The sequence below is a fragment of the Eptesicus fuscus genome, chromosome 18, assembly GCF_027574615.1.
Source record: "Eptesicus fuscus isolate TK198812 chromosome 18, DD_ASM_mEF_20220401, whole genome shotgun sequence".
NCBI lineage: Eukaryota > Metazoa > Chordata > Mammalia > Chiroptera > Vespertilionidae > Eptesicus > Eptesicus fuscus.
The window spans coordinates 45332239-45347762 of record NC_072490.1 but is presented as its reverse complement, the minus strand read 5'-3'; the positions used below and the strand labels follow the sequence as shown (position 1 = coordinate 45347762).

The following is a 15524-nucleotide window of genomic DNA, read 5'->3' as shown; positions in this document are numbered from 1 at the left end:
AACTCTCATATTGGTTTTTATGAAACAAACTTCATAGTTAGAGAGTTGACTGTAATCTATGTGCTTCTAAAAATGTTCAGCCACTGTTCCAGTCATTGTGGAAACCCAGAAAGCATTCAGATACTGCTGATATTGCGGTTATTGAACTTAAAGACTAAGTGAAAGGAAAAAATCTACAAAATTAACTGTAAGGCAAGGTAGAAAGCAATACTACTGGTAAGAGAAGTATAGAATAGTGTTATGGGAATAGAGAACATACCAAGAGTATCAGGATCAATAGCCAGGGTGAATCATAGATCAAATTATATAATAGGTCATATGTTTCTCTTCCAACTGATGGGCCCCCATTCATAACACCCACTTTCAGATATGTACTCTCTTTGAGGCTAGCCAAGAGATTGTCATTATGGGACTCTATAATCATCTCCACAGCCACTTCTGACCAAATTATAACACCTCAAGGCTAGATTTTCTTTGTTTATAAAGCCAAATGGAATACTGTATATGTAAAGTATTAAAGGATAAGGAGATTTTGATACATTTTCACTTTTTTTGAACTCCATAAACTGCTTATTTTTTGTACAGCTAGAAAATTGTGTGCTAAAAATTAACTGAAAAATATAATTGTATTACTGCCTCTCTGAAGTTACAACTAAAACTAAATCCATTTTGGAAGTGATTATCTGTGTTGTTGTTGTTTTCAGTTAAGCATGGATTTCTTTTCACATAAATGTTTCTTTTCAGATAGGTGCCTTCTATTTAAATCTTGGAGGTGCTCCAGAAGGGCCAGCCGGCACAGGAAAAACGGAAACCACCAAGGACTTGGCTAAAGCTCTTGCTGTACAGTGTGTGGTGTTCAACTGTTCAGATGGGTTAGATTATCTAGCAATGGGAAAGGTAAAGTTACATTTTCAATGTTACCAACTTGCAGCTAGGTCTAACTGGATAAACTGAAGCAAACTTAGTTAAACATTATTTGAATGTAGTTTAAGCATTACGTGAACATTGGGTTTAGAGATAAAGACATTGTTTATATCCTTGGGCTTTTATTAACTTTAATTTTCAGTTTTGACTTAAAAGGTTAAATATTTGTTTTAACAAGTGATGCCTTTTCCTAAGAAACATTATTTCCCTTTTTTCTGGTCCTTAGTTTTTTAAAGGATTGGCTTCTTCTGGTGCCTGGGCTTGCTTTGATGAATTTAATCGAATTGAGTTGGAAGTGTTGTCAGTGGTAGCTCAACAGATCCTTTGCATTCAGAGAGCCATTCAACAGAAGCTGGATGTGTTTGTTTTTGAAGGGACAGAACTTAAACTCAATCCCAACTGTTTTGTAGCTATTACCATGAATCCTGGCTATGCAGGACGTTCTGAATTGCCAGACAATCTTAAGGTAATATTTTTTAAGAATGTAAATTTGTTCATCAAAAGTAATAGCATAACCCACTCAAAAGGTATATTTTCTCACATGTTTTTGTAATTTCTCTTTTCTATTTTCTGCATGGTAAACCTCCAAAAACTCTTTTAGGTGTCTAAAAAAAATTAAGGGGCACAAAACTATTCAAGTGCTAGTGAAAAATTACAAAGTTAATGAAAAGGTGCTGCATTGGGGGAATAAACTTGAATATCAACACATTATCTTTGGGTGCTTATGCTTAGTATTAAGCATAAGTTTCCTTTATGTAAATAATATATTTCATTTATTATATACTTCAGGTTCTTTTTAGAACAGTGGCTATGATGGTTCCAAACTATGCCCTCATAGCAGAAATCTCCCTCTACTCCTATGGATTTTTGAATGCAAAACCTCTGTCTGTGAAGATAGTAATGACCTATAGGCTTTGCTCAGAGCAGCTTTCATCGCAGTTTCATTATGACTATGGAATGCGAGCAGTGAAAGCCGTCTTAGTGGCTGCTGGCAACCTAAAACTAAAATTTCCAAATGAAAACGAAGATATACTTGTAAGTATTAAATGCATACATTGTGAAAGAAAGCCTGAGTAAAAGATAGTGTTTTTTTTTAGTGCGGTTGATCAGGAATTATAAATAGGCAAAAACGAGAATTCTTTCTTTGAGCCTTTTTATAAGAGGTTGAAATGATAGTTTAGGGTTATGTTATTCATTATATTTTATGTAAATGCAAGGACCTTTTGGCTCGATAAGCATAGTGTTGGCTTTTCAGTATGGGGATTCCACGGAACAATGTAAAATAAACTTTTACTTTGGGCATGGGGGAGGAGAGGGCAAATACTGGCAATTAATATTGCACTTTTTGGATGCTTTTAGCTTCTTCGATCAATTAAAGATGTAAATGAACCAAAGTTTTTATCACATGATATACCCTTATTTAATGGAATAACTAGTGACTTATTTCCTGGCATTAAACTTCCTGAAGCTGACTATCATGTAAGTAAACCTCTGAGAATAACTTACTCTGCAAACAAATTTATCTGATGACTTAATAGTTTACAAGGTTTTATTAAATGGGTGAAATCATTCTGTTTGGAGGATAAACCCCTATTTTGGTCACCTTAATATGAAAATGAGTAAATTTTACTAGTACCTTCCGTTATATGATATTAGAGTTAACAAGGTTCAGGTCAAAGATAATGATTATTGTAAGAGAATAAGTATTATATTTTCTATCTTGTGATTTCTAATAATACTATGTATACTATAATATTGTTGTATACTTCAGCTGGTAAAAAAATATGCTAAGCTGAAAGTGGTAAAACATCTTATAGTTAACAAGGATTTGTTTCTCAAATTTAAATAATATGCTTGCTCTTTTTTTAAAAAAAGGAAACAAACTGTGTATAGTTCCAATTCATTTAAATTATAGACATTATAAGAGGCACACACACACACACACACACACACACACACACACACACACACAGATACTAGAGGCCCAATGCATGAAATTTCACACACTGGGGGGATCCCTCAGCACGGCCTGCACCCTCTCACAGTCTGGACCCCTCGCTCCTTACTGCCTGCCTGCAGCGGAGGCAGGAGAGGCTCCTGCCACCACTACTGTACTTGCCAGCCATGAGCCCGGCTTCTGGCTGAGTGGCGCTCCCTCTGTGGAAGTGCACTGACCACCAGGGGGCAGCTTCTGCATTCAGCGTCTGCCCCCTGGTGGTCAATACGTATCATAGCAACTGGTCATTCTGCCGTTTGGTCGATTTGCATATTAAGGTTTTATTATATAGGATATCTATATGCTATTTACAGCTATTACATAATATAAAGTAAAACAAAATTAATTATAAACAAAACAATCTCAATTTAATGAGATGGATGATTTATGGCTAAAACTAAATTGTTACATTATGGTAGTTTCTGTGGTAAAATATACAGTGAAGATTGATTTGAGTTCTACTTTAATCATAAACTACTTTATGCCATATGATGATTCAACTCTTTCACCCCTTCTTTCTATTGATATTACTGTGAAATCTTTTTTTTATTTGAGCTTTTATATCATTAAGTTATCACTTGACTTAAAGCATTATTTACTTTTTGCCTCCTTTTGTTTTTAATCTTCAAACTCAAATACTAATATATGTCCTATGACAGTATCAGATTATGGTGATTCTAGGGTATTTTTCACAACCAACAACCAATTTTCTGATTCTCTGGACACCAGCTGGGTGTTCAACAATTCAGTTCTGACACTAACTACCTGGAATTGTTTTTAGATTCCAGAATGGGGCTTGGTCCTATAAAATTATCCCTCACTTCTAATAGCAGTCTCAAGTTCTAGGCCACTATACTTCAGGGGTTTCCCCGACCTCCCCCCGCCTCCCAGGTTTGATAATTTGCTAGAACAGCTCACAAAACTCAGAATCACAGTTTATTTATATTTACTCATTTTTATAAAGGATACAACTCAAGGCAAGGGATGGGAAAGTGGCAGCAGTGGAGCTTCCATGACTTGCAACTTGGTGTGTTCACCAAACCAGAAGCTCCCTGAATCTCATTCAGAGTTTTTGTAGAGCTCACTCTTCAGCCCTCTACCTCTCCTTCCTCAAAGGTTGATAGGTAGAGATGAAAGTCCAGCTCTCTAATCAATGGGTCTTTCTGGTGACTAGTTGCATGCTGAGGCTATCTAGTGTCCTTAACCTAAGTAAACTCAGGTGTGATTGAAAAGGGCTCATTGTGAATAACAAAAGACTCAAGAAATTCCAAGGGTTGTAGGAGCTCTGTGCCAGGTAGGGGGGAGGTGTCAAAGACCATATATATTTTTTGTATTATACCACAGATAATTATCAAGATGATTCAGGATATGCTAATATGATTTTTAGAAATAAAAATCTTACCATTCTCTTGGAGAGTTCTTGCATTCCTGTGAATACAGAAATAGACTCATGGATCCATAGATTCCAGTTTGAAAAATATTACTAGGACTTCAGTAGTAAAACTGGATGTTTGGGAGTGTTTCATTACCTGGACTAACAGATTTCTGATATGCTTTTGATTACAAGCAAATGGACAGATTAAATTTGAGACAGTGTAATGACCATTCCTGATGATATATTATGTAAAATCAAGACATTAAATTGAGTAAACATTCTCATGCTAAGAAAGGGAAGGCAGTGGTCTGTTCAATAAAAAACAGCAAGTAGGTGGTCTGCATTACAGTACTCTGTAGTGAAGGCACATTCCAAACATGTAAAACATGTAAATGAGTTTAAAGAACTGTTTTGCAATCCATAATCCTTAGTTTTTTACCAAATTCAGGAATTGCAGTTTTATTTAACCTGGAACTGAATTAACTGCTATTATTGTATGCCTTAATAAACAAATGGTAGTTAAGTAGGATTGTTCACAATGGGTTATACACACATACATCATATCATTCTTAGACTTAAGCTACTGCAGCTGGAGGGATTAGGTTGTATATGATAAAATCAAATGAACTTCTAGTCATTGTGAGCCTAAGCTCATAGGAGGAATGTTGGAAATTTTGACACTCTTTGAGATAAATAGGCATATAATGCCCACTTGAAATCTTACTAAAATAAAGGAATAATTTAAGTATAGACTTAGAAACTGAGGTGATGATGCTTTTACTGTATTTGTGATGATGGTACATTTGATTGAAGCAGCCTAAATCTTGCATAAGTGTAAAGTTGTGTTTTTTTATATTGCATTGTATTTTTTGTTGTTATTATAAAAGAAGACAGAACAAATGGAAATGTTTTATTATGCTTCATGGCAATTGCTTTTTGTCTTTCAAAGTTCCCTTGTGCAGGCCAATGCTCCAACCACTGAGCCAAGCCAGCCAGAGTCTAAGTCAGAGTTTTGTTGCAGAGTTGTTAAGCTTCAGTTTATCTCTGGTTTCAAATGTCTTTAAGAATGAGAATTGTCCTGTATTATAGGGCCTTCCCTCTAGCAGAATTTTGGGATGTACATCCCAAGACTAAGGAAATTTCTCTCTTTATGTGCCTTATTCAGCAAAAGCAGAGGAAAAAGCTTTGCACTTGAGGCTCTTCCAGATTAAAATCTGTCACACATGACCATTAAAATCTCTGTTGGTTTCTCCATACTTCAGCAAAGTCCCTATGCCTATAGCAGATCCAATCCACTAACATCTATATTCACGCTTAAAAAATGCTCCCAGGGGCAAAATTAGTTGTTGAGATGTATTCACCTAAGAAAGGCTCATTCCTTTCTGAAATTTAATTCTTTTAGACTTATTTGTATTCAAAGTGCTCCTGTATCTTCAAATACTTATGGATATTTTTTAGCTTCTCTGTTTATTTCTAGTTAGTACAGTATAAAGGATTGTTTGGCATGTTATTCTATAGCCTATCCCAGTGGTCAGCAAACTCATTAGTCAACAGAGCCAAATATCAACAGTACAACGATTGAAATTTCTTTTGAGAGCCAAATTTTTAAAATTTAAACTTCTTCTAATGCCACTTCTTCAAAATAGACTCGCCCAGGCTTTGGTATTTTGTGGAAGAGCCATACTCAAGGGGCCAAAGAGCCGCATGTGGCTCATGAGCCGCAGTTTGCCGACCACAGGCCTATCCAAAGTAAAATTCTGGAAAACACTATTAAAAGGAATTGTGTCATGTAGCATATACCCAGTGCTATCCTATATAATAAAAGGGTAATATGCAAATTGACCCTAATGGCAGAATGACCAGGAACAATTGGTCACTATGATGCACACTGACCACCAGGGGGCAGACACTCCACATAGGAGCTGCCCCCTGATGGTCAGTGCCCTTCCGCAGGGGGAGCTCTGCTCAGCCACAAGCCGGGCTGACAGCTGAGAGCGCAGCGGAGATGGCGGGAGCCTCTCCTGCCTCCTCCGCAGTGCTAAGGATGTCTGACTGCAGCTTAGGCCCGCTCCCTAAACTGGCAGGTGGACATCCCCTGAGGGCTCCCAGGCTGTCAGAGGGATATCTGACTGCCAGCTTAGGCCCAATCTCCTGGGGAGCAGGTCTAAACCAGCAGATGGACATCCCCCGAGGGGTCCTGGACTGCAAGGGGGTGCGGGCTAGGCTGAGGGACCCTCTTCCCCCAAGTGCATGAATTTTCATGCACCAGGCCTCTAGTATTTTTAATAACTTCTAATGGGGAATACTGATAATATTAAAGTATTTTAATTCTGTTCCTCCTTTCAATTAAAAAGATAAAGCTTTAAGAAATAATTTATCAATATAAGAAGACTAGAGGCCGGGCGCACGAAATTTGTGCGTGGGTATGGTCCCTAGGCCTGGCCTGCGATCAGGGCCATCTTCCCCTGCTGCCGAAGCTGACCCCGCCCCCTGCCGCCACCCACCCCCGGTTCTCTGTTTGCCATCCGGAGATCGGAGCCTGCCGGCTGGGGAAAGGAACCAAGAGGTAGTTAGTGTGCCTCATAGTGACTGGTCAAGTGGTTGTTATGGTCATTCCGCTGTTAAGGTCAATTTGCATATTACCCTTTAATTATATAGGATAGTTTTCTTATTTGTAAATAAAAGGTCTACATTTATAAGTATGACATGATTTATAGTGTAATACCATTTTATAGAAATGCATTCCATTTTTCTTTTATTTTAGGAATTTTTGGAATGTGCTCATGAAATCTGCCAAGTACACAATCTTCAGCCTGTGAAATTTTTTATAGAAAAAATGATTCAGACATATGAAATGATGATTGTTAGACATGGGTAAGATTATAGATTAACATTGTCTGCCAGTGTTAGATGTTATTTTTAAATTAAGCTATTAAAACAACTAAATTTGTGCATCAAAAGACTCAGCAAACTTCATATGCTAGGTAGCTAGGGAGGAAACATCTTCCACCTCCTAATCCTATACCCATGGCTTAAAAACAAAAGTTTATTTCTTTCTCATGCTACATGACCAACAAGGATTGGTAAGGCTCATTCAGTGATATAGCACTAATGATAAACACAACTTTGCCTTTTGATCATCAAATATGTTATTCAATCTCCTTCACAAAATACACTCTTTCCTTCTCCAGAAGACAACCTAAAAGTTCCAGTCAGTCAATGAACTAGACTCAAAGTTCAGGATATCTAGATGATGCATGATAGTTTCTGTTTCAAATTTGGAAGTTGTTCTTCTTGATCCAGACGCCTAGGAACTAGAAAGACAAGTTATCTGCCCTTTACACACCCAATATTATAGAAGTGGGTTTACCAGAACAGGATTATTAGAGCAAACACTCTCCTTCAGAAGTAGAAGAATAGAAGACAAATAGGAGATATAGCCAACACTGACCGGTAGGAATTCTGAAACCCAGGTGGGCATATGGGGTCCCAATTCCAGAGACAGATTGAGTGAAACTAATGGAGTTTAAACTTCAGGACCTCTCACTTGTAGGGCCCCTCCAAGGAGTCATAAGTTATTATATAGTGTGTCATTAAAGTGGCTGTGGACATTTTGTATTTATAATTACATATATATTTTTTCCTTAGACAGCCTCCCCCACCAATTGTATAAACTTAAAACCCCATAAAACCTGGTTCCATATTTGCTTTATTCTCCCTGTGAGGGGCTTTCCAGTTAACTTTTCTGTGGACCTTGGTTTGACCTTCTGAGAGGTCTTTTCATCTCTATTTTCTTTCCTGGTCACATGTGAAGTTGACAATAGAGAAAATGTCCTTGGAGTTGAGATGTTTTCAGCCTGCTCCCCGCCTATAGAAAGTTGAGGTCTCAAACATCATTATTATTTTAAAGGCAGGATTTTTTAAGAAACAACCTTTGTATTATGTAATTTTTCAAACAAGCAAAAATAGAGGTAATACTAATATAATCAACCCTTATGCATCCAATACCCAAGGATCTTTTTTTTTCCCCACCTGAGGATATGTTTATTGATTTTAGAGAGAGAAGAAGGAAGAAGTTGCTTCCTGTATGTGTCCCGAAGGGGATCGAACCCACAACCTAGGTATATGCCCTGACTGGGATCGAACCCGAAACCTTTTGGTGTACGGGACGACACTCCAACCAACTGAGCCACTGGCCAGGACCCCCAAGGATCATTTTTAAGTCTTGAATATTCACATGTGTTTTAGCCTAGACTCATGGTTTCTTTGTCAGTAAACTTTCAAAAACAATAAGCTTTTTACCTACAGCTCTATGTACCAGTAGCCACAACTACAGTCCTTAAGTTATACGTTTCTGAACTTCCTTTTAGTATCCTTTAACCTATCAAGCTTAATACAGAGGATCACATTCTTAATCTGTTTTCCCAGAACTATTTTATCCTCCTGAAATGATTACTGGGAACCATATAAATTTTTCATAGGTTTTAATAAAGTGATACAATGGCCCTACCCTTGATATGATCCTTGATGCCAGGCTGAGTATATCTTTATTGTTCAAAGATTTTCTCAATTTATCTTTTTACCAATGGGGGATGAGAAAAAAAATAGCCTCTTTCAATCATGCAGGTTTCTTGAATTTCTGGACTCTTTCTATTCTCTTTCATTCTTGCTTGAAAACTGCCTGTTTTTTTTTTTGCTGGGCTTATTTCTTTATTGTGGTTCCTTGTTAAATGCAGCTATCAATGGCCATTATATAATATTAATACTCTGTTTACTATCCTTTTCTCTGAAAACTATAATTTTATTAGTTATACTATCTGTCTTCCAGTTAACCTCAAGTGATAAATTTACCAAATCATTGCATAACATTAATTGACAATCTTTTAGCCTTTGATAACAGTTAATTTGCCACCCATGGCCTAGCCTCTAAGCTGATGCCACATATTTTAGTCTTTTTTATTATAGCAAGAATACCTTCCCCTTTCTAGGATGGGCTAGAATATTCTGTAGAAACAATCAGCACCCTAATTTTAGTGTCTTAGGAAACAAAGGTTTATTTCTTTTTCATGCTGTGTCTATCATAGATTAACAGGGAGGTTCTACTCGTCATAATTATACAGGGTGCCAAGCTGTTGGAACAGCCACCATCTCTACATTGTAGGTCATGGCTGTGCTAGAGGGAAAAGAGAGAACTCTGTAAGGTCCCTCTCTGGCAATTATCTATCCCATGCTAGGAAGTAACACCCATCATTTCCACTTATTACTCATTAGTCACCTGTTACTTCCACAGAAAGTGAGGAATCCCACTATGTGCAGGAGATTCAGAAGTATTTGGCTAAGAGCACTAATAATTACTATAGCAAGTGAAGACTTGAGGAAAGAGAATCTTTACTCCTCTCCTTAGAAGGACCCAAAACATTTTAAATTTATTTTAAGAATATACAATTATTAAATTTTCATTTGAAGATTTTTATGGTATTCTCTTTTGTAGATAATGGTATTAATGTACAGAATTTGATTTAGAGATCAACCAGTTCAGAAGTTAAGTGTATTTTACTCATGTCTGAGAAAAATTCATATGATTTAAAAAATTATATGTAGTAATTAGGGTAAAATTTTACATACCACTATATAGGCAAATAATTTAATTGACTATTATTTTTAGAGTTATTGTATAATTACTTCTCTTCCTTAATAGTTTTATGTTAGTAGGAGAACCTTTTGCTGCTAAGACAGAAGTTCTGCATGTGCTGGCTGATACTCTAACTCTTATGCATGAACGTGGCTATGGAGAGGAAGAAAAGGTCACTTATAGGACTGTAAACCCCAAATCCATTACTATGGGCCAACTTTTTGGACAGTTTGACCCAGTATCTCATGAGGTAATGTATAGTATAAACATTCTCAACTCTTATTGACAATGCACATTAAACCAAGAGATTTTAAATGTTTTCATATAATCACTTTGTAGTTCTATATAGGAAGCTTTCCAATTTTTCCTTTTTTCCTCCTCAGTGGACTGATGGTATTGTGGCTAACACTTTTAGAGAATTTGCCTTATCAGAAACACCTGACCGGAAATGGGTTGTATTTGATGGTCCCATTGACACTTTGTGGATAGAGAGCATGAACACAGTATTGGATGATAATAAAAAGGTAAAATCATCACGATTAAAAACAAGACATGCACAATATAAATATAACTAACACTACTGAATTATAAACTTAAAAATGGTTAATATGATAACTTTAATGTATTTTTTTACCACAATTTTTAAAAGCCAAAGCATGTTGTAAGTTCAACAACTAATCACCTAGGACTGTATATTTGAAATAAATGATGCAGAGAATTGCATAACTTTATAAATGGTCTTTTCAATGACAATTTTTTTTCAGTAAATTCTTTGCTTAATTTTTATAGAATAAAAGTATATTGTATAAATTACTATGTTAGCAGGAAGGCATAGTAATGTAATAGTTGATAATAATTTGTAAAGTAACTGTAGACCTATGGTTTCTTCAGAACTTTAATATTTTAGGAAAAAAGAAAAGGACTGTATTCTTTTTTGAAAACTGATGCTATATGTGGTATATTACCTTAGAATCTATAACATATACAAAAGAACTAGAAAGTGGAAGACTTCTAGTATTTATTTTAATTGAGAGAGAACATACATACAGTATAAAACTTTAAGTTTCAATTCTATGTGTTTTTTTACATAAGTGTACCCTCACATTGTTACAGAAAACCAGAGAAGAACCAAGCAACACTTAGAGAGATGGAGTTACATTTATTATTACGCATGGGCCCAGAGGAAAATGTCTCTCAAATTCTGGGCCAAGTCACACAGGAAGTTTCCTGTATTTATACCTTTTTACCCTTTTTGTCTCCCAAAAATGGGGTTTTCCTGTCCCCTTTGCAAGTTCTTAAAGAGCCCCTATGTACTGGGGCTTTGAGACCTCAACCAAAGGCTTGGCCTGGTGCCAGCACTGATAACTTCGTCTGGGGAAGGTTTAATGACCTCTCTGAAATGGGAGTAGTCTTATTTTCCTTATTATTTAAGCAAGCAAGCATTTACAGAAGCCAAAATATCAGGGTTAAAATTTCAAACAGCAGTTTTTATATAAGATGGATGCTTCAACATAACTATCACCTAGGTAAAGATGCCTAAAATTTCTTGTATCTTACAAAGTTAACTCATGTTCCTTCCCAATCAGTATACCCCAGGAGCAATAACTATTCTGACTTCTACTGTGATCATTTAGTTTTGCTGGTTCTTGAACTTCATGGAATGGAATTATACTCTTAAGTGTTTCCTTTCTTTAAGTCAGTATAGTATCTGTGATATTCATGTTGTTATAGTTCCATTTTATTTATTTACTAGCATTCTGTTGCAGGAAAAATCCTGCAATAAGATTTCCTGCTGCACTCTACCCCGCCTCCGTTCCTCCCTTGTCGCCCGCCCCGCCTTCTCCTCCAGCCTGCCTGCGTTTCCCTTCGGCCCCGCCTCCCCCTCGCCCGCCCTTGTCACCCGCCCTGCCTTCTTGGCCAGCCCGCATGCGTTTCCCTTCGCCCCCGGCCCCGCCTCCGCTCCACCCTTGTCGCCCGCCCCGCCTTCTCGGCCAGCCTACCTGCGTTTCCCTTCGCCCCCGGCCCTGACTTCTCTCCTCCCTTCTCCCCCCCCCCCCCACGGCTTGCTAGCTTCTTCGAAGCTTTACTCCCTTCTGTAGCTCTTGGCTTCTTTCAACGCTGTCTTGATATGCAAATTAGCCGCCATCTTTGTTGGGGTAATTTGCATACTCATCCTGATTGGCTGGTGGGCGTGGCTTGGCTGGTGGGCGTGGCTTATGTGTAGCGAAGGTGCGGTCAATTTGCATATTTGTCTATTATTAGATTAGATTCTTTTTATGTATGTGTTTATATTCTATTGTATGAATATACCACAATTTATTTTCATATTTACATGAAATTACTATACCACTAAACAAGCAAATTAATTTAATTAGCATTCAAACATATACTTTAGTACTTTATCATAGGTGGTTGGTCATTTATTCATATTCTTTCTTTCATATATTTAGTCATATTGATTGGGGAGGGAACAGAGAAGATACAGTGATGATTCACAAGAGAGGGGTTAACCAGCAGAGACAAGTCTAAGAATTCATAGCCAGGTAGAAGGATTATTTCATATTGGATAAGAGAGGAGCAGTAAAGGATAGATATAGACAAAGGTGAATGTATGGATTTGATAGTGGAAATTTGAAGAAAAATCTTTTTGGTTATTTATTTTTATTTTGTGAAGTTGCAGGCCCTATTTCTTTGCACACTTGAGGAGAAAAGGGAAGATTTAAATTAGCCATTTGGAAAATGGGGAAGAGAGCTGCCTAGGAAACTATAGAAGCATACCAGAGTGTTACTGAGAACCTGATTGAGTTGAACACCATGAATTAGTAGTAGTAGTGCCAAGGTCTGCCTTTGTGAGATTTTCTTTAAGAGTGTAAGTGGTTTGGGTGTGTGTGTGTGTGAATAATGTTGCCAGACTGGAAATACAGGAAGACTTTAAAGATATTGGCATGAGAATGATAGAAGTGCTAGACCAAAGAACAGAAGTTGCTTAATAGTGGAGGAAGTGAGAACAACAGGGATATGAAAATGAAGAGCAACGGGGAAAAAGGAGACATATGCAATACTTTAAAAAATAAAACATAAAAGAAAATAAAGAGCAAGTATGGTATAAGTTAATGAGCAAGAGAGTTGGATGGGTGGAAGTCTGTGGGCAGAAATTGGGATGCTCGAACTTAGTATTTTAGAATATTTAGTGTTTCAGTAGAGAAGGCCCCAGGTATATAAGTGGATGGTTGGAGTGGAGTAGGATAATAAGTGAAGACCAGGTGGTCAAGGGTCCAAGTTTTATGAGATGCTCCCCCACTTAGCACTGGATCAGGCCAGAGTTATAGGAGAAAGAAGATTAAACCAAGTACCGAAGGCTGTAGCTAATAGGGGGGAGAGGGAATGATTGGGTGTTGGTGAGTGACAGCAGCAAGCAGGGGTTGTCAAAAGAGCAAGGATTGTACTGGAGGGTGGAGTAGAAGTATTTGAGAAACAGCATGAGGGTATGAGGAGAACGCTGATTCTACCTCCCAAATTTTTAGCAAGTAGAAGAATGTTTGCTGAAATAATCTGTTGGAAAGTTAATAGTATTCTAGACTAGCACTGTCCAATAGAACTTTCTGCAATGATATAAATATCTGCACTGTGCAACAAGGTAGCCACTAGTTCCATGTGGCTTATTGAGTATTTACTCACATATTGAGCATCTGAAATGTGGCTTAGTACAATTGAAGAACTGACTTTAAATTTTTAAAAATGTAATTAGTTAAAATCTATAATAATAAAAGCGTAATATGCTAATTAGACCAGACATCCTTCTGGACGACCTTCCAGACAAAGCCGGGGCTTCAAGGAAAGCCCGGGGAAGGAAGGCCTACCCTTGCACGAATTTCATGCATCTGGCCTCAAGTTAAATATAAATAGCCACATATGATTACTGGTTAACACATTGGACAGTCCAGGTCTAGACCATTTATTTATAAGCAGATTCAGAAATGTTAAATGCCATGTTATTGACATATAACTAGATAGGGACAAAACTGGAACTACAGTTGTAATGGTAGAGGCAGAGAAGAAATACTGAAAAATAAATGAATAGGAAGAATTTAAGAGACTTAGTAATGAAATTAACTTGGAATATCAGTAATTAATAATTATTATTAAGTTATTAAAACTTGATAATTCCAAAGTTAGAAGCCAAAGATATTAAGAAGACAGAATGGCTTTAGTAATAATGAACAAGAAAGGAGTTTGGCAGAAAGGGAGAAGTTGATAAATTTAATTTTACATATTTGATTAAAAAGGAATACTTTAGATTAAAAGGGACCAAGGGGGCATAGCAGACACAATTCATGGTCATTGATTGAATTTTGGTTTTAATAAATCAGTTGAAAAGACATTTTTGGCACAATTGAGAAAATCTGAATATTGGGTAAGTTGATGATATTAAGGCATTATTGGTAATTGTGTTAGATGTGATCATATTGTGGTGATATAGAAAAGACTTTATTTTTTAGATGAATATTGGAATATAAAATGTCATGGTATGTAATGATCTTTAAAATAATTTTTTTTAAAGAAGCAAATATGGCAAAATGTTAACATTGATAAATCTAATACTGAGTATTCATATGAGTATATGAGTATTCATATTAACTTGTTACATCATATCACATATATTACCTTATAAGTAAAATACATTTTTATTTGAGAAGTTTGAAAAATTTTTACATAAACATTTGAAAAAATAATTGTTTTTAGCTTTGCCTTATGAGTGGAGAAATCATTCAAATGTCTCCTCAAATGAGCCTAATCTTTGAAGCAATGGACCTTTCCCAGGCCTCAGTAAGTTCATAATTTACTATAACAGTAGTTTGTTTGTTTATTAATTTATTTATTTAATCAATAAGTGTTTTTATTATGTTTCAGAAGATGAGTTAGACACTAGAAATACAAAGATGAATAAGACACAGTGTATGCTCATTTAGGGAAGACGAGAAGCATGCTAATAAATAATCCCAATATAGAGCTACATGTAAGTGCTCTAAGAATGTGGAGGGGGTGAGTGCCCAGGAAGGGTATGGAAAACATTTGAGTGTTTGATCTGGTTTTGAGAGGTAAGACTTCTCCAGGGAGATTGTTTGGGGCTGGGCATTCCAAATCATGACAAGATATAAAGACCTGAACCAAGGCATGCCTGGGGAACTGTAACTTTAAATAGTTCAAATAGTATGTGAGGTTATTGAGAAAGACAGGAGCCAGATCATGAAGGGCTTTATAAGTCATGCAAAGTAGTAGTAAATAACTTACAGGTACTACTGCTATAAGAGCAACAATAGAAAAAGAAAATGTGCCTTTTTTCTCTAGCCCGCCACTGTAAGCCGCTGTGGCATGATTTATTTGGAACCCTCACAATTAGGATGGGAACCGCTTGTGTCTTCATGGTTGAGTTCACTGAAGGGACCTTTACAGGAACATGATCATCAGGCTCTTCTGAGAGGACTTTTTGACTGGTTAATATGGCCCTCTTTAAAGCTTCGTAAGAAACAATGCAAGGTAACACTATTGTTCTCTGACCCATTGAAATTTGTTTAGGGAGCTGAATGAATAGGTGA

The 15524-nt window shown here is 36.8% G+C and overlaps 1 protein-coding gene across 1 annotated transcript in view; it reads left to right on the top strand.

Annotated features, from left to right (window-relative positions):
* DNAH12 (dynein axonemal heavy chain 12) overlaps positions 1-15524 on the top strand; it is a 229555-nt gene that overhangs the window by 94821 nt on the left and 119210 nt on the right. Inside the window, exons 26-34 of the mRNA XM_054729795.1 lie at positions 745-897; positions 1151-1390; positions 1714-1959; positions 2284-2403; positions 7060-7169; positions 9994-10177; positions 10311-10451; positions 14671-14754; positions 15277-15465. Coding sequence (XP_054585770.1) covers positions 745-897; positions 1151-1390; positions 1714-1959; positions 2284-2403; positions 7060-7169; positions 9994-10177; positions 10311-10451; positions 14671-14754; positions 15277-15465 — 1467 coding nt within the window. The remainder of the gene's footprint in view (positions 1-744; positions 898-1150; positions 1391-1713; positions 1960-2283; positions 2404-7059; positions 7170-9993; positions 10178-10310; positions 10452-14670; positions 14755-15276; positions 15466-15524) is intronic.